This window comes from Pithys albifrons, chromosome 3 (genome assembly GCF_047495875.1).
Source record: "Pithys albifrons albifrons isolate INPA30051 chromosome 3, PitAlb_v1, whole genome shotgun sequence".
NCBI lineage: Eukaryota > Metazoa > Chordata > Aves > Passeriformes > Thamnophilidae > Pithys > Pithys albifrons.
The window spans coordinates 20,972,606-20,997,306 of NC_092460.1; the positions used below are offsets into that span (position 1 = coordinate 20,972,606).

Below are 24,701 nucleotides of genomic sequence, written 5' to 3' on the forward strand. Positions count from 1 at the left end.
CTAGACACAATGTTATTAAAGATTTATCAACAGCACCGTGACGGAAAGCTTTTCCTTGTGACCACAGTGTATAGTGGGCTGTGCTCCAAAATAGAAAGGGCAGCTCAGGATTCACCCAAAATGCTCTTTTATGCCGAAGCAGTGACAGTGCATTAACCAGAGCAATGTTGCTGCATGTCTGTCTCCTCTCCTGACTCTGCTGTCTTTGCATTTGGCATCAGTGACATCCCAGTAAAATGGATGAGTGGAAGGTATGAAGAAAATTACCCCCTGCACCAAATTCTACAGTTCTGTAGCTTCAGCAAGGTGGTTTTTTCAATCACATCCAAACCTTGGTGATGCCCATAAAGCTCTGCACTGGGCTCTTCTCCTGGCACCTGGCACGAGGCCACTGCTATGGTGGCAGAGGGTCGGGGGCATTGCTCAGCCTCCTGATAACAGCTGCTCCTCTCCTCAGAGGGCCACAAACCACTGAGAAAGGAGGGGAAAGGCTCTGTCTGTTCCCACTCATCAGAGAGAGACCGTCCATGGAAAGGCAAAGGATGAAGAGGATCTCTCCTCCTGATCCAGTTATCTCAGCTGGAGATCCTCCTCCACAGGCACCACCCAGGTCCTGTTAAAGAGCATCCAGGGCCAAGAGTGGGGCTCCTCCTGCCCCCCAGAGTGTTGCAGCAGGGGACACAATCCTGGCTGTGGGTCAGCGACTCCCCCTGAAGCTTCAAGTTTGTCAGGGGAGGTTTAAATTAGACATTAGGAAAGATTTCTTCATGGTTGTCCCATCCTGGAAGGGCTGCCCAGGGCAGTTATGAAGTCACCATCCCTGAAGTGTTCACAGAACGTGTGGAAGTGGGACCTGAGTGATGGTGGTGCTGGTTAATAGTTGGACTTGATGTTCTTAGATATCTTTTCCAACCTTAACCATTCCATGATCCTACAGCTTTCCTGCTACAGCAACAAGTTCCTTTGGTGGGATCTTTAACATAGCCCATGGGCCAGCAGATCCCCCTTCTAAGTTCATCCAAAAGAACAGGCCAATAACAAATCTCTCTGCATCTTTTTCTTACTTGAAGTCCCTTTCTGGGTGGTCAAAGTAGCCCTTAAAATCCACTGTGTGTCAAAGGCCCTTCACACCAAGCACAGGTGGGTCTCCACACAAGCCTTCACAGGACTCCCAAAATGACACAAGGTCAAGGCTTCACCCAAGGACACTCAGCCTTTGCACTGGTGATTCCTGTTTAACTCCAGATCACTAAATGTGTTAAGCAGAAAAACTGCAAAGATTTTTGAAAGCGGATGAAAACATTACAAATCTTGCCACAAATACCCAGAAAAATTTAACTATGAGAGGGCAGAGCCCAGGAGGGGTCAGTTGGCAGACAGCAACAAGCAAGGGGCCCCCTGGAAGGAAGCACAATGCATTGACTGCAAAAAAACCAGCAGTATTCTTTTCTCAGTACAGATTTTATTTCAATTTCATTGCCAGCTTCACCCCATTAAAAAAAGAAATCCCTTAATTTCTACAGGAGTCAAGGAGACAAACATTCAGAGAAATTATTCCAAGGCACAGGAGCTGAGAAGTGCAGCAAACTGCTTCTTGGTAGCAATGCTGGGGCTCAGCTGAGGCACAGCATAACATGGCATAACATGGAATAACATCTGCACACACAGAGCAGCAGGGAGATGCATCCACAATGGCACATTTTGACCAAATATGTTTTCTATTTGTTACAGTATAAGAACAACAACAACAAATGAAAGAAATAAAAAGGAGGAGCTTTGCCTCAGGAGCTTTGTGAGCTCCAGCCAACAGCTCTGACCAGCCCAGTGTACCCCAGAGTGAACTGTCACCTCATTCCCACACCGGGTCACAGGCACATCATTTCACCATGTCCTTTAAACAGCAGTTTGGCTTCACATGGAGTTGTGCAAATTCACTGTAGGATGTGCCACTTCCCTTCCCAGCTCTCTGCACACATGGCCCAGCACTGTGCCTTGACCCTCCCCATGGCTCAGGCCAGCCTGGGGTTATCCCTCCTGTCCTGGGATCAAGGTGGCCCTGACATCACTGCCAGGACAATCAGAGGCAGTTCAGCTTTATTTTAAATCAAAATGCCCATTCATAAGAAAAAAAACCAAAATGGGAAAGAGGATGATTTTTTGCTTGGGCTGAAGAGCCTTGAGCTCATTTCCCAATCCCTCCCTTTGGGATTTGTGCCCAAGTCTCCCAGCAGCAAAGAGGACAGTCCCTGGTGGGAGCAGCTGCTGCAGAGCACGATCTGGGCTGGCAGGACCCAACAACGATGACCTGCACATCCCACCCTCACCTCCTTCCCAAGGGCCACATCTAGCCCTTCAGGAGAGCATCCCTGCCCAGCAGCCACCTGGCTCCTCAGCCTGGAGTGCCACTAAAGGCACAACACTGCAGGGATAAGCAAAATGTTTTACTCCTTCAGGGAGCTGCACAAGGTGAGAGAGGGAATGCTGGAAACACGGCTGCTTCTCCTCAGCTCCCACACAACTCCTGCCTGCAGCAGAGACCCACAGCACTCACGAGGTGCTCTCCACCCTCTGCACATGCAACCACCTACACCACAGCCAGGGCAACCTCCCTGCATGCAGTTAGGCACTTCATAAATAAATAGCAGCACAGTTTCAGCAGCAAAGGCCAAGCTGCTCTAGATGTCCCAGGGCAATTGGATTTCTGCAGCTGGGCAGCCTCATCCAAGCCCCTGCTTGTGTTATTCCCAAGTCCATAACACTGGTTACCCAGAAGGACCTGACTCCCGTGCAGGTACACACTGGCTTCCTCCAGGAGCTCAAGATGCAGCTATCACTGTCTGCATGTGCTGCTTAGATGTGCTTTCAGAGAAGCTCCTGCAACAAAAATCTTCCAAGAATCTTGGTCTCCCAACCTATGCACATGCCAGTTTTATAACCAGCCTCACTTTCACTTTTCAAATTACTAATTAGCACTAATAAAGGAACAGAATATTTTCCATCCTTTGTTGTCAGGTTCTTTAACAGTGCAGTGAACCAAGACTCATCTTTGCTCTCTCCTCCTCCCAGCTCTAACCCTTGGCATAGCTCATCCTGAATCACTTTTTTTTCCCCCTGAGAGGCATTCTCATCTCAAGCAACCTCAGGAAGAGAGAAAATACAGTCCTGGTCTTTAGTGAACTTCCTTGTACTGTATTGGGAAGGAATTCTTGGCTGTGAGGGTGGGCAGGCCCTGGCACAGGTTGGGTAGAGCAGCTGTGGCTGCCCCATCTCTGGGAGTGTCCAAGGCCAGGCTGGACAGGGCTTGGAGCACCCTGGGTTGGTGGAAGGTGTCCCTGCCCATGGGGTTGGAATGAGATGGTTTTTAACGTCCCTTCCAACTGAAACCAGCCTACAATTCTCAAATTCCACACGGTTTTCATGGCAAGAAAGCCACTGGCTGTAAGGCACTAGGAGGACCACGTCCTGCTGCACAGGGTTCAATTAACCCAGGAGGGCTCCTGGCCCTGCCAAGCACATCATCCCCCAACCACTCAGCACAGCATATCCTCCCTTTCAGATTCTGTAAGGCACCAGTAACTTCTGCAAACCTCAGGACAGCTCACAACAACTTGTAACCTGTTATTCCAAGGGTAACATAGAACAAGAAAATGCCTGGCAGCAATAAGGCCTCAGCTTCTGTTTCAAAATGAGGTGTGACTGCAGTATTTTGGAGAATGTTTTTTGTGTGCAAAACTGAATACCATTCCTCTAATGAGGATTCAAATTTGGCTTCAAAGCAAAGACTTACAACCCCTTTAGCTTTCAGGGGTAGCTTCACTTGTCCCTGAAGAAGGAGATGCCAGAGGAGGTGAGCAGCAGCGGAGAGAGGAACATCTGATTTCAAGTGTTATAAATTAGACCTGCTTTGCTGGAGCAAAATACAGCCTGTTGTCACCTTAAACACAAGGCAAGGCAGAGAGAACACAACAGACTCTAATTAAAGCTGTTGCCAAGCTGGAAGGCAGCATAGCAGCAGCCACTGTGTGGCATGGGCAGCAGAGCCTCGTGGGTACCTCCTGGGGCTCAACTTGGGTCCCAGCCACATTCCAACACCATAGGAAAACACATCCTACCAGAGGAGTGAGATCAGGGTCCTCCAAACCCCTTTCATCTCTCAAGGCATTCCCCAAAAATACTCTTTGGGTCTTTTATTTAAATATTTGGCCTTGTATCCAACTCCTCTCCTGGATTATATCCTTGCTGCTCTATCAGGAGAGTGCTGTACTGGAAGGAAATACAGTCAGTACAAGAAGATTTGCTTTGGGCACATCACAGAACACCTTCCACTACCCCAGGATGCTCCAAGCCCCATCCAACCTGGCCTTGGACACTCCCAGGGATGGGGCAGCCACAGCTTCCCTGGGCACCCTGTGCCAGGGCCTGCCCTCCCTCACAGGGAAGAATTTCTTCCCAATACCCCATCTAACCCTGCCCTCTGTTTCAAACCATTGCCCCTTGTCCGTCACCATCTGTTCATATAAAAAGTCCCTGATGATGACAGTTTAATAGCATGAATGAAGTTTAAATCTGGAAGACAATTTTCAGTCTGTTTTGAGGAAACCACTCCAAATGACTGAAAATTTCAATGGGATCCTCCAGTGCTTGGTAACTTGTGCTGTGGCTGTTTATTCAGACAACATTTGGTTTGATCTGGAAATTTCCTGACTGAATTCGGTCAATGAATGAAGAGCCACCAACATGTCTTTATCACCACGTCTCTCAAAACTCCTGATGCTCTTGAGCAGTAACTGAAGAACTCTGCACAGCCCTTGGCACTGGCTGGGGCCAGGAGTAAGCTGAGAAACCCTGAGCTGCTTCACTTGCAGCCCAACTCTCTGCCTTTCCCTCAGGAATTTTAGTCTCACAATGATTTGTTCCCCTAAGTTTCTCAGGTTTCAGCTCACAAAGGAACAATGTAACATCATCACATGACATTATGAACAACCTCGGGCTCTTCGAGTCGGTATTTCTGGCCATGAAAAAGCCCCATGTTGTGGCAATTAAGCGTCTGCAAAGTACCTTGGATTAGTTCGGTTCTTAAGCATACAGACTCCAAAGCACTTCGCTGGGAAAGGGAGAGCTAAATCTGAAACATCTTCTTGGTAGTCTGGAGTGCTTCAGGACAGACACTGGGCCCCTCTGTGGGCTGGGACCAGTCTGCTCCAGCTCCAGGGATTCCAACCAGGCCCAGCAGTGCCCAGGAACAGGCTGGGATGAGGCACCAGCAGCGAATCCAAGCACACAGTGAGTACAAGGCAGACACAAAGGGAACCCGTGAACTCCTCACACCTGAGCTCAGGCAGGGAGTATAAAGGATCCAGACAAAACAGACAGTTCTGAAATAGAGATCCCATTTCTTAGTAAGGCTTTGAGTGCACGTGTTTGTTTGAAGTACTTTTCTTAATAATCACAAAAGACAGGCTATAATTCTTCAAACAGTTGTGATCCTTCATTCCAGTAAAAAACACATCTGCAAACACATCTGCAGACATGGCTTCAGACCCACACTCACGTAGGGATCGTTTTAAAGCTTGTATTAAAAATACTTCTTTTATCCAAACGATAAATATTTTAAAATAAGCATTTACAAAAATAAATGGTCCTTTCCCAGAGGGAAGGACATTTACAGCTGAAATTCTGAGTACATCTGGAGGCAAGGCAATTATTGATGAAGCTGGTTAATAAAATCTTTGGTATGAGTATATGACATGAATATTAATGCACCGTTGGCTTCCCTTGGTTACTGAGCAGACAAGTGAAGAGGCAGCTCTTCCTTAATCTCTTGATATGTCTTCCAAATACAACATACAAATATTTCTAACGTGTCTTCCTATGATTATAGGAGAAAAGCCCAAGATTCTCCTGGCTCTTCCTATGACTTTGGTATCTAAAACAGAATGAAGATGAGAGGAAAAAGAGAAAGAGAACACAGTCAAGTTGCATTATAGCTGGGAAGCAGCACCTGCAAAAAGTAAAAATCATTTGAAAATAACTCGAGAGGAAACATTTCCTTCAGTGTTGTGGAAATCAAGTGCCAAGAGAGGAGAGCAATTAATCTGTTGGGATTCATTGCCGCAAGGTCAGACAGAAAGAGACGGGTGAGTGAGGGAAGGGGCAGCTTTACACCTGAGCACAGCACTGGATGGTACAAGGCTGGACCACCATCCAGCTCTGGTGGCCCTGTTACACATGGGGCACTGGGATACTGCAGAGGGCCAGGAAAAAGCCTCAAAAACTGGAAAAAGGAGCCGTGGAACAAAACACTTGCTGAGATTATTTTGGCTAAAATTATTAATTAAAGATATAGAGCTGATCTGAGGCAATGTCAGCTGGCACAGAAAGAAGGGCAGGGGGCACTGCAGTCTGATAGAGAAAGACTGAACAAAAACACTAGGCTGGACCTAAAATCAGTTCAAACTTAAGAGTCAGATACACACTTCTAATTCTATGGACTAAGTGGAATCAAGAGAAGTGATGGGTTCTCTGGGTTTGTGGTGTCAGTCCCTGAATGGTTCTCTGAAAATGCTGTGGATGACTGAATGTGATGAAGGGAAGTAATGGCAGTTAAGGGAACACCCGGGTTAGGCTTGAAGGTCTAAGGGTTCCCTCAGCCTTAAACTCTGACACCATGGACAGCCCAGCTGAGGGATTCTGATCTGGGAATGCAGCACAGAGCCCAGACTCCCACATCACCTGCAAAGTCCATCAACTCCTGCTCCTGTAACCTACAACGCTGTGAAAAAGCCCAGCAAAGAACAAAGTAACTGCTGTGTCCTGGGCATGTGGAGCAGAAGGCACTAACCCAAAGCAGACTTTGGATTCTGCTGCCCATCCATCACTGCACTCCCCACAGCACCCTGAGGAGACTCTGGAACAAGTGGCAGCTCTGGCTCAGCCCCCTGGTCTCTCCCCCTGCTGTGCCAAAGCTGATCCACGTGCCCTTTCTCTCGGAGCTGCTGCCCCCACCACAGTGCCGGGGGTGGAAGGTGGGGCTGTGGAGAGGAGCAGGAGCTCTGCCCTGCTGGCTCTCAGGTGACAGGCAGAGCACACCCAGAGCCATGGGGGCCATGGCTGGAGCTGCTCAGGCTCAACCAGTGCAGCCCTGGCACTGGCCAAGCCTCCACCTGCTCCCAGGGGTGTGGGAACCAGAGGGTTTGGGTTTGTCTCGTGACTGCTGCGAATAATGACCCATTGCTCCAGCAACAGGAGCTCATGTGCTGCTGTCTTTAAAAAGAGCCCCTACTTGTGGCATCCTCTTAGGCAAACTATCCATTATTTATATCCCAGCCTGTCTGCAGCGCAATTTGTTTCCTGAGCTCATTAATGAGTGATGACCCCTTGCCCTGCCCTGTTCAGCCAGGTGAGAGCAGGAGTTCTCTCTGCCCTCCCAGCCAAGAGAACCCCCCAGAGCAGCTCACCTGAGTTACAGCAATACCAAACCAGGGCAAGTCCTGCAGCCACACTGAAACAGGCCAGGAAAAACACTGGGCCTGTAGAAAATGGGAAAGGAAACACATTAAGGGAGGGCAACAGAAGTTTAAGTTGGTTCAGAAATCATCAGTTGCTATTAATATGCATAATTAAGCATATTCAAATGAAGCTAACACATTCAGTTCTTATGTTCTGGAGCTAAGGCACCACGAGGCACATTTACTACACAGCAATTAATTTTTACTACAGTTGCTTTGCCACCATTCCCTGTGGAATTTAAGGGAAACCTTCCTTAGATGTTTCCTCATTCTAAAACTTTGTGCAAACACCACAGGAAACACTACCCAGCCTGCTGGGCCCTCACCACACAGTGAGGCATTTTCATCCACAGCCCCTCAGAGCCACATTTTTAGGAGGTTTTTATTCCCCACAGATGTCCCACAAACTCCACTTTCATGCCAAGAGCAGATATTCTTGTTCTGTTTACAATTCTCTGGGGGCTGAGATGAAGAGCCACAAGGGCACCTCCAGCAAATCTCCCCCCTGCAAACTGCCTGCCTGGAATTACACATATTTAATGCTGATGGTCAGTATTGATGTTCAATAAAACCTTTCTAATACACACTTAGCCCAAACAAAACCTCACAGAGATTTGTATCTGCTTCTTTATTGCCTAATACTCTATTTGTATTTACTACTTTACTAGGAATAGAGCTACAATGAAACTACACCTTTCAATGGAAGGACAAGTGTACAGCAGACTAACAAATCCCTGGAGCTGCCCACGTGGAAAAAGCCCCTGGAGAAACCAAAGCAGCAGGGATTTGGTTGCTCTTTGAGATGTAAACTCCTCATGAGGGTGGCCAGAGGCCAGACAATCTCCAACTTGAGGACAGCTCAGAAAAAAGAAAAGTAAAAATAAACCAAAATATTATTTCATTTCCTTATTTCCAAGCACTTCCTCTGCTCCTTCTGTACTGTTATGTCACAGAAAGTAACAGCAGTGGGAAAAATCTGAACAGCAATTTGGTTCAACATTCAAAGGAACACCATCACAGGCAAAAGTATACATTAAGCTGACGTGTGTTTCTGTCCCTTGTTTCAGTTTTCTCTCAGGAAAATGGCAAAAAGGCCTAATTCACAGAAGGTGCTTTGAATCTCTCATAACTGTGTCCACGTGTCTAGATAAAATAGCAATTAAACTTAAATGATAAATTAGCTCATTAAAAATTTGGAAAATTCATGTTTCCTTCAGTTTTTCCTTTCCAAAATATCCTGCAGTGAATACCATATTTGTCTCTGTAACTCGGCGTTCAACAGAGGAAAGTGAAAATAATTAACATGCTTTTCTGAGGAAAACATATTTAAGTTCATCCTTCCTTTCTGCCTTTGCCTTCAAATGATTTGTACTTAAACTGAGAGCTTAAAAAACCTGCAAAAAAAAAGAAAGTCATATAAAAAATACTGTTGGCCTTATGCAAAGTGACAGCAGCATCTGAATAGACCTTACTGCTCAAGTGCTGAAGAAATCACAGGAAGTGAAGAGTTCAGCTGTAACAGTGTAAGTAAAAGTACCATTGTAAATATTGATTCAACTCTACAGTCTCTTCAATTTCCTGGCACTGGTTTCCTCAACAGCAGCTCAGTACATTTTCCTCCATTAATTCTACTTGTGACAGTAAAGACATCATAAACCACACTAGTTGTTACATGAAATACAAATTACATGATAAAATAAATTGCATCACAATCTGCAAAGCCATTCCATCGGTGACACTGTATGGTTTATTTACCCCTGTCATTTAGCATATATTGCTCCTTGCCAGTGTCTATCTCTGTGGGATCTGGGGTTTCTAGAAATAAAAGCAACACAGGAGAAGTTAGTACTCAGCTCAAGCAAACAAACATAATCAGCACATGCAAAACGATGCAAAACAACACATTTCAGAACAATATCCAATATTGACACAAAGCATTAACCCCTCCAAAGGTAAATCATCACTAGAGAATAAACCTAGAGATTTGCAGATCAAAAAACACAGGGAAACAGTCTCCAACCTGCTTAAACCCTGAGCACATAACTACCATTACACTTGTTTCCCAGGTGAGGAAAGCAGGAGCCAATCCTTCCATAATGCCAGCAATTTTCATGGGAATAAATACAAACTATTGGTTAATAGATGTGCTGATCTAAAAACACCTTTAGAATTTCATGGGTCCCCATCCTTTGCTGTTGAGCAAATCTCTAAGTATTGATGTATTGAATGGATAAAAGCACTTGGAAAAAGCCTCTTGGTGCAGATTATTCACCTAAAATCAGGTCTGGGCTAAAGACATGCCCAACTTCTTTGAAAATCTCAAGATGCTACACGAACAGTTTGGCACAAATGATTTTTGCCTCTTCCTTTCTGCAAATTGTAGTAGAAAAGGAGGTTGGCCTTAAGACCAGGTGTGCAGTAGTTTCTCCTCTGGGCACAAAGACCCTTTCAGAGCTGCCTTTGCCACCCAGGTGTGGAGATGGCACTGAGAAGGGATGTGCACACCAGACAGGAGTGACTTCCCTCAACACATCACCAATCTGCACAACAATTTTTTCAGCCAAACCTCTTTGTGGTCATGGAATCACAGAATCGTAAAGGTGGGAAAGACCTCTAAGATCATAAAAATCCAACTGTCAAATGGTTAAGAGGGTTAAAAAAAGAAAAGGAAAACAGGTGAGAGCTCCAAATATGGCTGTCAATAGGAAATAATTAGAGACTAATTGATTTCGACTGATCTATGGCAGCACTGAGAGAAATAAAAACATTTTTGAGCCACTTGGAAGCTCCTGTTTGCCTTGAAGAGCTCTGAGGCTACCTCAGCTGTGTGCCTTACTCTCCCTCTAGTGGGAATGCTCAGACATTACCAGACATCTCGCTGGCAATTTACACTTCAGGCAAAGAAATTTTGTTCTAGCACGATTTTTAAAGGTGTTTTAAAAACGAAAAATATTTCTTTGAAAGGATTTCCTCTGTAGAAAACATTTGTCATATGTACAGCTGCATGTAATCTATTACAGAACTCCATCCTGGCCATGGCTCATCTCTGCCCTCATCAATAACATCTCCAGGTGTTTGGAAGCTGCTTCTTTCAGCTCAATCTGCACTTAGAAAAAAGTGCCCATGTCAGGCATTCACCTTTTTCTTCAGGTTTACAAATTGTAGTGGCAATTCTGGAAATGCTCTGTGCTGAATGTGACAAGTTTAACAAGTACTGCTAAGAGAGTTATAGAATCATGGGAAGGTTTTTCTTGGAAGGGACCTGGAAGACCATCCAGTTCCATCCCCCTGCCCTGGGCAGGGACACCTTCCACTAGGCCATTTCTTGACCATTCAATCCAGACTGCAGACCTTTGTTTTAATCACAGAACTCAAAAGAAGCAGCAAGCATATTAACACACTCATCTCAGTATTTCTTTCTCAGGTCAACAGAAGGAAACTGCAGAATCTCAGCACATGGCAGTATTTTAACCCAGATATTTAAATTATTCTCATCCTTCTGAGGATGGTAACACAAGATAAAGAGAATTTCATGACTTTTGGTGGTTACTGAAGTGGCTCTGCATAATGCAGCAGCAGCAGAACAGTTTTGGGGCACCACAGTGGCTGTTTGTTTAATGTGAAGCACTTCAGGCTTCTTGTTATTAATTAGTTACATGAGAAGCCCTAACTGCCTACTCCTGGGGCCACCTGAGGAAAGCTCTGAGGCACCACAAAAATCAAGGGCAAGGATGAGCACATTTCTGCTCTAGCTAAAAGTGAAAGCATCCCACAGACTCTATCCAAGTCTCCTTGTAAAGATACATTATCAGAAATGGCTTGTAGAAGGTGCTGTTGAACATTAACAAAGCTTAAACCCTTAAACATCAAAACAGTCTTGAAATTTATTCTTAGTGACCACACTGAGACTTCTCAAACTGCTCTTAATTCATAAAGGCTGTCTGCTGACTTCTGGTCAGCCTGGCAGAAAAACCTGTTGCTCCTGAGGTCTACCAAAGCAAAAACAAGAGACCCAAGACTATTTGATTTAAGAGCCTGTTCCCCCCAGGGCATGACTTCTCCAAATATCAGATCAGAGCACTGCCTGAAAGCTGCTGCAAGGCTCAGTCAGTTGGGATTGGTGCTCCTCTGAGATTCTGAGGCAGGATGGGCCAACATCCCCAGATCAAAAAGGTTCAGGTATGGATGTGGGTGAGTGACTCTGCAGCCTCCCAGTGCTTGTGCTGGGTAGGTACAAATCCCTGACTTCAAAATGAAAGGTGAAACGAAGGTAATTACAATTTTACATGACAGTTTCACTGTAGAAATAAGAGGTCAACCTACAGACTTCTGAAGTAATGGTTTGAATCTCACTGGAGTTTGCCTCATGTCTGCAATTTGCCCTGGCACCAACTGTGGAGTTTCCTACCAGCAGAAATCAGCTGCCTGGTGAAGCATTAGTGCTTTATAAAGATTATAAATCCTTTATTAGGATTTCTAAAGCTGCAGTCCTTTTGCAGCTCCTTAACCTAAATGTGGGAGTTTTCCCTCAAGCTCCTCAAGCCCTTTCAGTGTTCAGGATGCCTGAACCTATTTCCCACCCACTTGAAACACTGTTCTTTTCTGCATTTCTTAGGTAGGGGAAAAAGAAAAGTCCAACACACAGCAGCAAGCACAATGCCACGCTGGCAAGTCAGGCTTGAAACTTCCTTACAGAAATGAACTCCTTTGCAGCACAGAATCAAACCTGTTTGAGCCTCAGTCCTTCTGAAGTACATGCAAGGGTTCTTGGGGAGCAGCTCTACAGACATCAGTCAGGCCTGTCAGCTGCACAAAATGAGTCCTAAGTGATTTTAATATCCCAGTCCCTCAGTGCAGGGGCCTGTGAATGTGTGCTATGTGTTAAACCAGACACAAGGAGGAGATTTATGGGCTGAGGGAAAGCCAAGCTCCTGGGCCAGCAGACACTGGAGCTTAACAAACTGGAGGTTTGTAATGTTCTCCTGTGCTGCAAGTCAAAGTAAACACAGAGAAAATACACAAGCCAGTATGAAGCAATGGCTGTGCAAGAGAAGTTGTAACTCATAGGAGTTATATCACTGACATGTTGCATTTAAACTGTTTTAAAGACATGTTTCATATTTCAAAACAACCAAAGAGTTTTGCCTGCACTAATCAACAAATAAGAAGTCGTCAAATCCCCTTTTGGAAAACTCCAGTCAGAAGGAATTAAGGTATCTCCCCAAAATTATTTAAATAACCTGTTTATTTATATTATTGATAACCTGTTTAGGTTGTCTAAATAACCTAAACCTCACCTGAACTGAGGTTTTGTAATACTCTGATGAGGAGATCCGCATTTCAATCAATTTACAAATCAACTTACTCAAGATTTTCCTGCTTGGCAGGTCATTAAACAGCTGTTCAGCATTGATCTGCAGAGCCCTGTAAAACTCCTGACAGTGTCGGTCTCCTTTCTTCTGAAGGTGCTTTAACAGATCTGAGAGCCTGGTATGGAGTGATGCCTTTGGATTCCTGAACTGTAAGAGAAAACCACTCATCAGAAGAGAGATTACAACAGCTGGAGATCAATTTTACATCACTTTACAGTATGCCAGGGAGTGAAGATATGGAGCTTCTTTGATATTTCAAAGGCCAAAAAAATAAGAACCTAAAAAGGACATACATGCACTGCACAGCACTGAGCTCCATCTGATCAGCAAAAGCCTGCAGATGCCTCTGCCTCCCCTCATGCTTTTTCTGTCCTGATCAAGTGAAAGCCACTCTTCATTTGATGTCTTCCCTGGATCCAAGCTAACATGGCATTTGCTATTCTGCAATTTGGTTCTGACAGCGGTTGAGAGAAATTATTGTCAAATCTTATAATAAAGTTTGATGTTTTCAGGTTTGCCCTTAGTTGTCTAGTAATGATCCCCAAAAAGGCAGTTTATACTCCTTATCCTACTCCCAGTATTGCAGTGCTCATCACTCCAAGATTACATATTTCATTGTTTTGCTTTGAATCCAGCACAATTAACTGCTGAGTACCCAGTTCAAGAGGCAGAAATTCCCATTTATTTCTCAGGTGACATGGGAACCAGCTGCAGAGGAAATCACCTTTTTCTGTAGTGCTAAATGTGCTGAGTTATTAGGAGACCTTACAAAGAGAAGGAAAACACATCCCCAGCCTTACACATCAAACTGATTTCAGCTTATTTGGAAAACATTCAAGGCCATTCTCAGCAAAGCATCGTATTTCACAGCAGCACAGTGGCTAATCTTTGGAGCACACTGAGTTAGGAACAATCCTGCTCGAGGGGGACAGGAATGCCACAGGCCTTACATAACACTCCTTATTCTGACAAAATTCCCGCAGGGTCTACCAGATACGGCTGAGATTATAAGGGTCCTAAATACTCAATAGAGGTGACACAAACTTGCCTGGCCCCGTGCAAAAGCAGCTGAGTTCTGTCTAAGTGCAGAACTCACAAATCATGTTTCACAGATTCTTTATGTATCTCTTTTGAAGCTCTTGAGATGTCACACTGGTTATCATAAGTGAGTGGCAAGACAGGCTCAGCTGATGATCTAGCTCTGCTCTGCACCACGAAATACTAACTGTCCCCATGGAGTTTGATTATAGCAGAATTACACCCATTTTTCCTGAGGTTAAAATATAGATATGCCAAGTCCCTGAGCCTTGTGCAGACGGGAAGCCAGCAGAGAGCAAGTACAAACTGTTATAAATAGGAGTGGGGAAGCTCTTCAGTTTTATCTCTCCACAAACTTAGAAGCTCTTTCTCCCTGAAAACAACTACCATTTTTGAAAGCTTCATGCCAGGGAGGGTGTCCTTCCTCCATACATGGTGGCACCATTGCAAGATGTTACCAACTCCGTGCACCTCCCACAGCTCCCACACTTACTGGTGGGACTAACACCTCCCTTCTCTACCTATACCTAGAGTTATTAATTAGTTACTAAAACTGATTAAGTTAATGTAGATGATTCTGTGGGCATAGCTGGAGGCAGCACAGGTCACTGCCCCACGGGAGGGGACAGGCAGCCAAGGGCACTTGGCCACAGGGTGGGTGCCCTCCTGCCCATGCAGTGGCTGTCTGGGTACGTGCTCCTGGTCATGGCAGGGACCCTGGCATCGAGCTGCTGCTGGGGGAGTGTCCTCTCCTGTAACCACTTGGCACAGGGAATGTGCCAGCCCTGTGACTGCTCCTCTCACATGAGATCCTGGAGAAACAGGAGCTGAGGAGGACTGGCTGATGTGGCACCACGAGTCACGTGGGGAAGAGCTGGCGACCTACAGAAACAACATAACAGTCAGAGTAAAACTCATCCAATTACCTTTTCAGCTTCTTCATTGGTAAGAATTTGGGGATAGACTCTGTTAAGCTGAAGAACAATTTTATCAACCACTTGCTCATTCAGTCGGCTGGTGTTGGTAAGGAAATACATGTCGTGCTGCAGCCGGTGACAATATGACTGATCTGCAGATAAAACAACACACAGAACAAACCACAGCAGTTCATTAACAAGCCATTTGTAGATTCTGTAAATTTCATTTTCCTACCAGTGATTAAACAGCTAAAATAAATTACTCCCACCACCTAATTTTAGAAAGCTGAACTATCTCCTAGGGAAACACAACACAGCCACGTGCTTTCAAAGGCCCATCCACTTGAAATGACACATCCAAACTCCTGGCTGGTCACTCCTGTTGCCTCTCTCTTTCCAAAGGGGAAGGTTCTAAATCATTTAGAAGTCATGCACTGATGAGTATTAAATCAAATACAGCCCTAAAGTTAATAAATCACTGAAGATGAATTTTCTATCATTCATGAAGTCAGATTATGACATTTAAAACTGATGTGTTTTCTAAAAGTATCTCTGCCAAGAAGCCATCAAAGGTCTTTAGGAAAGGATTTCACACAGGAGTGAGGAGAAAGGCCATTCAAAAAGCAGTACATCTTTACCAGGGAAGTACACTCAAATACACACACAAATAAAACACATCTTTTCTACTAACCCAAACCTTTGCAAACACAAATCCAGATTTGCTGTTGGTTTAGGCATCATTTCCAATTTGTCAGCAATGGATTTTTCAGGAGCATATCCTTCCCCATAGCTGCTTGTCTGTAATCCCTAGATTAAGATACAAGCACAGACTGGTTCCACAGGTTACTGTGCCCTTATCAAATTTAAAGAGAACATCCATGACCTTGTCTGAAATGAGTGTTAAAATGTGAGCACACTGCTTTGTAACTGAGCAGCACAGAAAACCACCACAAAACACCCCCACACCCCTACCACATTCTCCATTTAAAGCAAATGCATAAGGTTTATGGCATTCTGGCTACCAGAAAATACATAACCATCAGCCCCTTGTGCCCTGCAATTTAGAGAAGACAAAGGAAAGAAAGGAAAGAGCCAAAAAACTTTGCCACGATGCACTGCACCTACACACAGCCCTTGCCCTTCCTGTAGGGATTGGTTTGGGTATTATACTGTCCTTCTTCTGTTCTGTGTAGCACTGACAGCATTTAAAGGAAAGGGTTCAGGAAAACCTCTCAGTGTGACCATCATGCACTGGTAACTTCTGCAGTGCCCGTGCCACTCCTGTTCAAACCAGAACACACTGTAGCTGATGTGGCACAGAGAGCTGTGATTCTGGAGCAAAACAGGATTTCAGCTACAGTCCTACTTTTTATACCAATGCCATTTTATTTCCATGTTTCCAATGTCTCACTCTTCCACAGCTCACCCCAAGGCAGCTGTAGTGCACTGTCACAAACACACTGCCCTGAAATACTTGCTGTGCAACTCCCTTTCACTGTGAGAAATTCCAGATTCTCCTGGATTCAGGGCTGAGATCAAACTTCTCTGGGCTGAGGTAAGCACCAGGAGACTGTGAAGTTGTTTCTGTTCATGCAAATGGTGTTTGGGGAATGAAGGCCCCTGACGCTTCCTCCCACTCCTCTGCCTCAGTTAAGTGATTTGTAGTGATTCTCAGTCACCAACCACTCTGTACCTTCTGCTCACTTAGACAGAAAATGCATGAAACCAGGGTCTTACAGCAGAGCAATTACACTTCAAATAACTGTGACAACCAACTAACCACCCACAACAAGGGCCAAAAGCACAGAAAGGATCTGGCAGAATGAGTACACAAAGTGAAATAAAAGCAGGCTCAGAGTGTCACCTCCCCTCTTGCTGCCCCGTCATTGCCCATCCTGAACAAGCAGCGTTGAGACACAGTCAGAAACAGTCACACACCAGTGAAGGTAACTGGGGCCAACTGAAGATCCCACTTAAGCCAGGAGCACTTTCTGAGCAGTCCTGAGTGCTCCCTGTCCTCGTGGTAGTTTCCACTTACACACACTCATTAAGCCATTGCCTTACATGACAGTTCTTGAGTTGTAGCAAGGGCTTTTGGTCACCGCCTGAAACCCACACCTGGGGCACCAAATCACAGGGCAGAGCCCTCTCAGAGATTCCAGGGGCAGCTACATTTTCTTACCATCTGAGCCAAAGGAGAGGAGCAGAGAAGGAGACCACGCCCTTGGCCCCTGTGGCTATTGCTAAACTGTGCCTGCCAAGGACAGGTCTAATGCCTGCCTTAGGCACCCACAAGATGCTTCTCCCATCCTATGGGATGCTCTGTTTTTAAGAAGCACCCATGAACCAATCTGATGCCTCCCCATTCCCACAGATGTTTCACCTGACTGCACCTGCACCTCTACCTCCTTCAAAATATATGAGTTCAGTATTCAGCATGAGGTGCAAGGCTTAACATTTCCTGAAGAGCATGTATCAAGCTCAACACCGGCTCAATGAAAGCAGAGCAAATGTATCTCATCAACTCAGTATATCAGCTCTCTTCCAAAATATTTTGCCTTTTCTCTAATTCTGAGAGATGTCTGCCCAAACCACCCAAGGAATTGCCTTCAGACCAGGGAAGTGAAACTTCCCACACCGACACCGCCCACCAGTGCAGAACTGTGCCCCAGCTACTCCATGTAAGGAAAACAAACAAAAAAGCCCCATCAATCCTAGCAGCTGGAATGTGGCACCCTGCTTTGGAGCGATAAGGATATCTGGAAAGCACTCCTGTGCATTTGAAGGTTCCTGGGCCCAGCTTGGCCCAGGAGTTCCAGCAGCTTTGTCGTTGCACAGACTTTGTCCCATTCAGTGCCAGTCATGGCCCAGGTGTGTGTGCACACACATGGCTGTGCTGTGAGGTTTTAGAACCACTGCTCTCAAGCTGCGGCTCTTTAATACTGAACGTACCTTTATGTACATTTTTAAGTAACAGGAACCCCCGACCAGGTAATTTCACAACTGCAGCAGAGCTACTGATGTGCTGCCAGGTCTTAGGAATTTAAGGAGGGGCTGTTTGGGATAATTTGCATATCCAGCTTTTATCTCACTGCCTCAGAGACAACAGCTACTGCAAGGACAATTTAAAATCTTTATGCTAAGGAGAATGCTTTCAAGCAGGACTCACCCCAGCATTAAAGGGCAGTCATGCTGTTAGCCAGTACTTGCCCAGCAAACCTGGGAGACCAGGTCAGTTTAGCAGAGCGTGGTGCACAGGTGTGCCATTGCCAGGCATTTTAATGCCCTCAGACTGCACAAGGATTGAACATAAGTTCAAATTTGGAATTTCATATACCACAGTTACACCTTGTCCTCTGCCAGAACATTAATCTAACTGGGCTGAATCCTGTTCCCCAGTCCTTGGAGCCCAGAGCAGGTTTGCTCAGGTGTGCAGGTGCTGGGGAGGAGCTGGAGGGCTGGCACTGAGCTCAGGCCCACTGAAGAGCAAACACAGCTGAGACTGGATATCACAACACTGAACCTGACCTGCTTTAAAAACGCTGGTGAGGAAATGTAAACTCGTCAAAGAGGCAAACAGGAACTGCCTTTGACAGCTGGGAAGAAAGCATGACTAATAATTTCATGTTATTGATTTATAAGTACTAAAAGCCCATGACACACCACACACAACCACTTCTTTTTGCTACCCCAAGTCTGAGCAGCCTCTGGCACACAGCACAGGCACACACACCCTGCACCTGACCACACACATGGCAGGAACGGAAGGACATGTAAAATTAAGAGATATCAGGGAAAGGCAACCACCAGCTCCTCAAACAGGATAAAACAGATTAGAAAATAATTATAATATATATTAAATTTATAATCTATAATTTACCAAATAGATTATAAAATATCATCACTGATTTAGTGATGATAAATGCACAAGCAGCACATGACAGTAACAAAGCAGCACACTCACTGTTTTCCACCTGCAAGCACAAGTCACCCCCACTGAAACCCTTCATAAAATGACATCTCTTGAGCCTTCCAAATGGCCTATTGGGTTTTTGGCAACAGCTGCAGCATGACCCAGCCACCACACAAACTGCTGGCACCAGAAGGCTGCTGAAACAAATTCTGTTCCTAGAAGCAACAAAGCTCATACAAAAACCCTGATTGTATTTGACCATAATGTGCCAGACTGTGCTACAGCCCCTGCAGGAGAAATGGCAGGGGGGACAGGGACACCCCTGCTAAAGTTCTTCCTGATTTAATACCTGAGTGTTCACAGGGAGTTTGTCAGAGATAATTCCTAACCTAAGAATGGGCACGCCAGACCCCAGAAGCAGCCAGGATGTTGGCCAGGCCTTTGTACTCCTGCTCCACATGCCTGTGCTGAGGTGTCTGGTCCCTGAAAGCTGTCACTGGCCACTGGCACAACACAAACCAGAACCTTCAGGTTATCCTGGTTCTCAAAAAACCCTTTGTAATTTTGGTTCTGTTTAACCTCCTTACCATAAAAGACCCACATTGCATTCTGTACCAGGAAGACCAAATGGGATTTTGTCTCTCATAGGAGCACACCCTCCTCCACCAGCTACTTCCACTGCCCTTCTGGATAAAGCCACGTGGTCCTTCAGACCTGCCACCTTAGGCTAGGGTCTGCCTTGCCACTCCTATTTATCCCAGTAAATGAACAAATCCAGCTGCATTTCAAATTCATAGGCTGAGATCAGCCCCTCCTTGCAACACAGAACCACTCTCATCCAGGCCTGGGAGCACAAATGCTGCCAAGTGCCTTGTCAGGCAGGTACACACTCCCAGTTAGCAACTCCACCAACATTTACATAAGGACTCTTGATACTGCCCCTGACACCACTGTATCTTTAGTATGGTTTCATCTTTGGTTTGCTTTCCCCTTAAGAGCCTCCTTCAGTTTACCAAACAAACCGACAGGATCATCAAACAGATAAATTTAAACACAAGAGACACAAAACCCAAGGCATCTCTCTGACATTCTCCCTAACACCACACAGAACTTGCAAACATCCCTCCCAGAAACCTCAGTGGTGTCTGCTGTGCAGTGCAAACTCAAGTTGCCACTTCCTGGAAAACTCCTGGATGATTTTCATAAGCTTTATACAGGAAAGCTGGCAATCAAGACCTCAGAGGTTTGGATCTGATGATCAAACCATTTTTACGTGTCCATGCAAACTCCTTGCTGAAGCATTTCAGGAAAGAGATGAAAAAGTCTCTCTCAACAAAATGTTAACACAAATTTAGTTATGGCTTTTCCCTTTCAAAAGCCCAAGAAAGGGATGCTGAGGATTTAAGAAGGAATCTCTGGCTGCAGAGAAATAGTCAGAGATGATCAGATGGCACTGGCTACCAAATGCACCCTCGATGAGGAGCAACTGCTCTGCTCGTCTGGGCTGGGAGAGCGACACAGAGGGGACAGACAAGATGTCACTGTCCTCAGCCACACTCACACACTGCCACATGCTATGACAAGTTACCTGAAGTCAAGAGTCTCTGACAGCATCAGAGAACCACAGAATCATTTAGGAAAATAACCTTAAAACCACTGAGGCCAACCATCAAGCCAACACCACCATGGTGACCACTAAACCATGTGCCCCAGTGCCACATCCACACATTTGCCCCAGTGCCACATCCACACATTTTTTAAACACTTGCAGGGATGGTGAGTGCACCACTGCCCTGAGCAGCCTGTTCCAGTGCCTGGCAACCCCTTCAGTGAAGAAACTTTTCCAATATCCAACCTAAACCTCCCCTGGTGCAACCTGAGGTTGTCTCCTCTCATCCTGACACTTGTTGCTTGGGAGAACAAACCGACGCCCACTTGGCTACTCTCTCCTTCTGGCAGCTGTAGACTTCAGTAACTCATTTTTACCTGAAATATCTTTTAAAAACAGAAGAGAAAGAGTAGTAACACAGCGAGCAAAATATTAAAAGGCCCCCGATCCCGAGTGACCCCTAGGTTACACACAGTCCCATCCCTAGCTCCCTGCGAGCTGCAGCACCAGGGGCAGCCTGTGCAGGGCTGGGGGAGATCGGTACAACTCGCTGCCACACACACAACACACCGGCGGTGTGAGAGACCTGGCACTGCCGGGTGCGCCTGAGACCGGGCTGGGGCTGGGGCTGAGCTGTGCCCAGAGACCCGGGCTGGGACTGGGGCTGAGCCTGGAGACCGGGGCCGGGGCTGGGACTGGGGCTGAGCTGTGCCTGCAGACCGGGACTGGGGCCGGGGCTGGGGCTGAGACGGGCGCGCTCCCCCCCTGCCCGCGCTGTCCCGCCGGCACCGCCCGAGCCCCGACCCGGCTGTGCGCGGCCCCAGCGGCCCGACGGCCCCGCGATACGACCCGAGGGCTCCCCCGCAGCCAAACCCACCCCGCGGGAGGCACCGACACACCCTCCCCGCGGGCTCCGTCCCCCCGCACGGAGCGCCGGGCCCGGCCCAGCGCGCACTCACCGGCCATGGCGGCCCCGGCCCCGCCTGGCCCGCGGGTGCGGCCTGCGGCCCTCGTCGGCCTCGGGATCCTTCGGGGCCTGCGGGATCCTCCGGGGCCGGGCCCGGCACCGCCTCCGGGGGCGGGTCGGGGAGCGCGGCCGGGGCCAGCAGGTCACCGAGATCAGCGGAATCGGGGCTGCGAGGCCAGCGGGACACCGAGGGCAGGGGGTGCCGGGGCCACCGGGGTACCGGGGCCACCGTGAGAGCGGGGTCGGGGCCAGCAGGGCACCGAGATCAGCGGGATACCGAGGGCAGGGGTACCGGGGACGGGCTCCCCGAGCCCTCCGCAGGGTTCCCCAAGGCCGGGCCCCCCGAGCCCTCCGCAGGGTTCCCCAAGGCCGGGCCCCCCGAGCCCTCCGCAGGGTTCCCCAAGGCCGGGCCCCCCAAGCCCTCCGCAGGGTTCCCCATGGCTGGGACAGCCCCGAGCCCTCCGCAGGGTTTCCCAAGGCCGGGCCCCTGAGCCCTCCGCAGGGTTCCCCATGGCCGGACCCCCCGAGCCCTCCGCAGGGTTCCCCATGGCCGGACCCCCCGAGCCCTCCGCAGGGTTCCCCAAGGCCGGGACAGCCCCGAGGTGGCCCGGTCGGTGTTCGCACCACAAGCCTGAATTCCCAGCCGCACAGCCACCAGGTTTGGAAACACACAATGCATAGTTAGTATTGCCACAATTCCTTTTCCCACAGCTAATTTCGCCGTCTGAAATGCCATGTCTTCCTCTTCACAATATCCATGCACGGGTTGTGTTTCCCTTGAGGTCTAAGAGCAGTGCAAAGGGTGAGGCACATTGGGCTGTGGTTACTCAGACCTGGGGACAAGGACAACTTAGAATAGAATCATAGAATGGATTGGGTTGGAAAAGACCTCCGAGATCATCAAGTCCAACCCTTGGTCCAACTCCAGTCCCTTTACCAGATCATGACACTCAGTACCACGGCCAAGCTCAGGTTAAAAACCTCCAGGGATGGGGAATCCACCCCCTCTCTGTGCAGGCCATTCCAATGCCTGATTACTCCCTCTGGAAACCCAAAACAAACCAGAGAATTTGCTGGCAGTTTGCAAGTGCAGCCACTTTGTGGTGTCACAGGGTGACTGTGCCCAGCACAGCCCTGGAGACGAGGCCTGGGCTGTACCCAGACAAGTCCCAGGGCAGCCTTTTGGCTGGCAGGGTTACCCATGCACTCCTGACACCTTTTTCTGCATCATTTCTCTCTCTCATACTCTCACGTTTGCTTTCAGAGCCTTCCCTGCCAGGTCGCAGTTCCCGTCATGGCACAGCAATCCCAAGGAAGTGGTGACCCACCCTGTGCCACATCCTGAGCTGTGCTGTGGCTCCGAGGAGCTCGTCCTGGAGACCTTCCCAGTGACCACAGCCACAGCTGCTACAACTCAAAATAGAGATACTTGCAGCCCCACATTTACTCTTTAACATGTTGATCTATATTTCTGTACAAGTAGTGAAAGCAGCTTCATCTCTAGAAATGGGGAAAACACCTCATTGACGCATTTTTAGTATTGCCAAATGCTGTGCCATTCATGTTGCATATTCTTGAGAAGATCAAAAGAGTTTATTCCATTTACCCTCAGGAATCCAGATCTTCCTAACAGCATGAAAATAGATTATTAAATTATTATTATTTATTATTATTGTTATTATTATTGTTATTATTGCATATGGAGACCTTGCTCATGCCTGGATCTGAGTGATTTTGGCAATAAAGTTTAGTAAAGAAACAGGCAACTTGTGGAATGGAAATTGTCATTCTGTAACTCCTTTAATCATACTTTTTAAGACTATTTTGGATGGGGCCCTGAGCTCCCTGGTGTAGTGGAAGGCCCATGGCATGAGATGATCTTTAAAGTCCCTTCCGACACAAAACCATTGGTGATTCCATTATTCCAATTTATATATGGATGGATGGATGGATGGATGGATAGATAGAGATATAGACAGATATAAATATATTACAGCAAGAGCTGTTGCCTAGTACTAAGAAGCTGTGGCTGAGGATTTGTTTTTATGACCATTTTATACCTTTGTGAATTCACTGCATTTTGTGCTCTGCTAAAAAGTTTCCCTGGGAATTTTTCATTTAAAACCTTTTAGAACTTTTTAAACTACCAGAGTCTAAACCATTAAACTGAAAGCCTTGTCATCTTAATGTGGAATAGACCGAAATCTCTAATATAAATCCCAAATGTTTTTCATCACATAGTGAGTGAAATGGAAGTGAAAATCAATCCCTCAGGAGCACAGTGCCACACTGCCTGGAGATATTTTTGTCCTACAGACTCGGGTAATGATACAAGAAGCAGAGGTTAAACATATCTGCTCCTCATGCCTGTGGCACGCAAGAGCTCTGCAGCAGGATTGCTGGGAGGTTTGGAAAGACACATCCTGAGGGAGCCACAGAGGCAGGAGCCATGCCCACCCTCCCTGGAAGGAGGACTTGGATCCCTCCCATGGTGTGATCTGTGACATTAAGGGAGCACAGCTGGATAGGGAAGCCACATCTCGGGCGGTCACAGCCCTGAGCTGGACACAAACAGCCCCATGAATGCTCACGCTCCTGGAGCATTCACATGGACACGGTGAGAAGCCCTCAATTAGTTCCTGACAGAACCCAAAACTCTGATTCGTTTCAGAGTCCTGCCTCCTAATTTAGTGGCCAAGAAAAGTGGCCTGCCCAACAATGTTTTATTTCCCAGCAGTTTCATTTCCTGGTTAGCTAATCTCCAAAGCCAGTGCTGTTTCCCCCTGCTGAACCGACTGATTTGTTTGTTTGAGTGAATTACTTGACTTACTAAATATCACCCTTGTTCTGGCAGCATCGCTATGTAGTGCTTTGTTTTATCTGTTAACTGTTCAATCACAATGCAGTTTGTACTTTTCCCACAGCCCAAGAGGACTGAGTCTCTTTAGCAGCAAATTAAATCCAGACAGTGCAGGCAGTTTCTGTAACAAAGTCTTTCTTTGTGTTTAAGAAAATATAATAAAATATTTCTTAATAGCTCAGATTACACACTAAGATCCCTTCAGCTAGTTTTAGTCAATAATTTATAAAAAGAAGCATTAAGAAGCAAGAAAAAACCCCTGGGAAGGCAGTGTCGGGCTGGCCACTCCCGTCAGAGCCACTGCCCCTCCGGCTCCACACTCCTGTTCCCGCAGATTCCGACTTTTCACACCGTTGTTTTGCCCAAATTCCTCGTCCCAAACATGCACTTACGCCTTGTGTAGAGCATCCTCCATGGGTTTCGGGGGGCTGTGCCGTGCCCGGCACGCGTCTCACGCGGGGCAATCCTCCTCCTCCTCCCCTCCTGGATAAGCAGAGGTCACGGACAACTCGGAGAA

At 46.9% G+C, this 24,701-nt stretch overlaps 1 protein-coding gene across 3 annotated transcripts; it reads right to left on the reverse strand.

Annotated features, from left to right (window-relative positions):
- Positions 1 to 1,442: 1,442 nt before the first annotated feature.
- On the reverse strand, positions 1,443 to 24,701 carry CARD19 (caspase recruitment domain family member 19). 3 transcript variants are annotated; one of them, XM_071550927.1, is made up of 6 exons: positions 24,577 to 24,701; positions 14,845 to 14,987; positions 12,874 to 13,027; positions 9,264 to 9,323; positions 7,458 to 7,529; positions 1,443 to 5,926 (listed from the first exon to the last, which is right to left on the reverse strand). In XM_071550927.1, exons 1-6 carry the CDS (start codon positions 24,590 to 24,592, stop codon positions 5,814 to 5,816), a joined length of 558 nt encoding a protein of 185 aa, XP_071407028.1. In that variant the 5' UTR covers positions 24,593 to 24,701; the 3' UTR covers positions 1,443 to 5,813. The 3 variants fall into 3 exon arrangements, with proteins under 3 accessions (XP_071407028.1, XP_071407029.1, XP_071407030.1); XM_071550928.1 differs by lacking the exon at positions 24,577 to 24,701 and adding an exon at positions 21,317 to 21,414; XM_071550929.1 differs by lacking the exon at positions 9,264 to 9,323.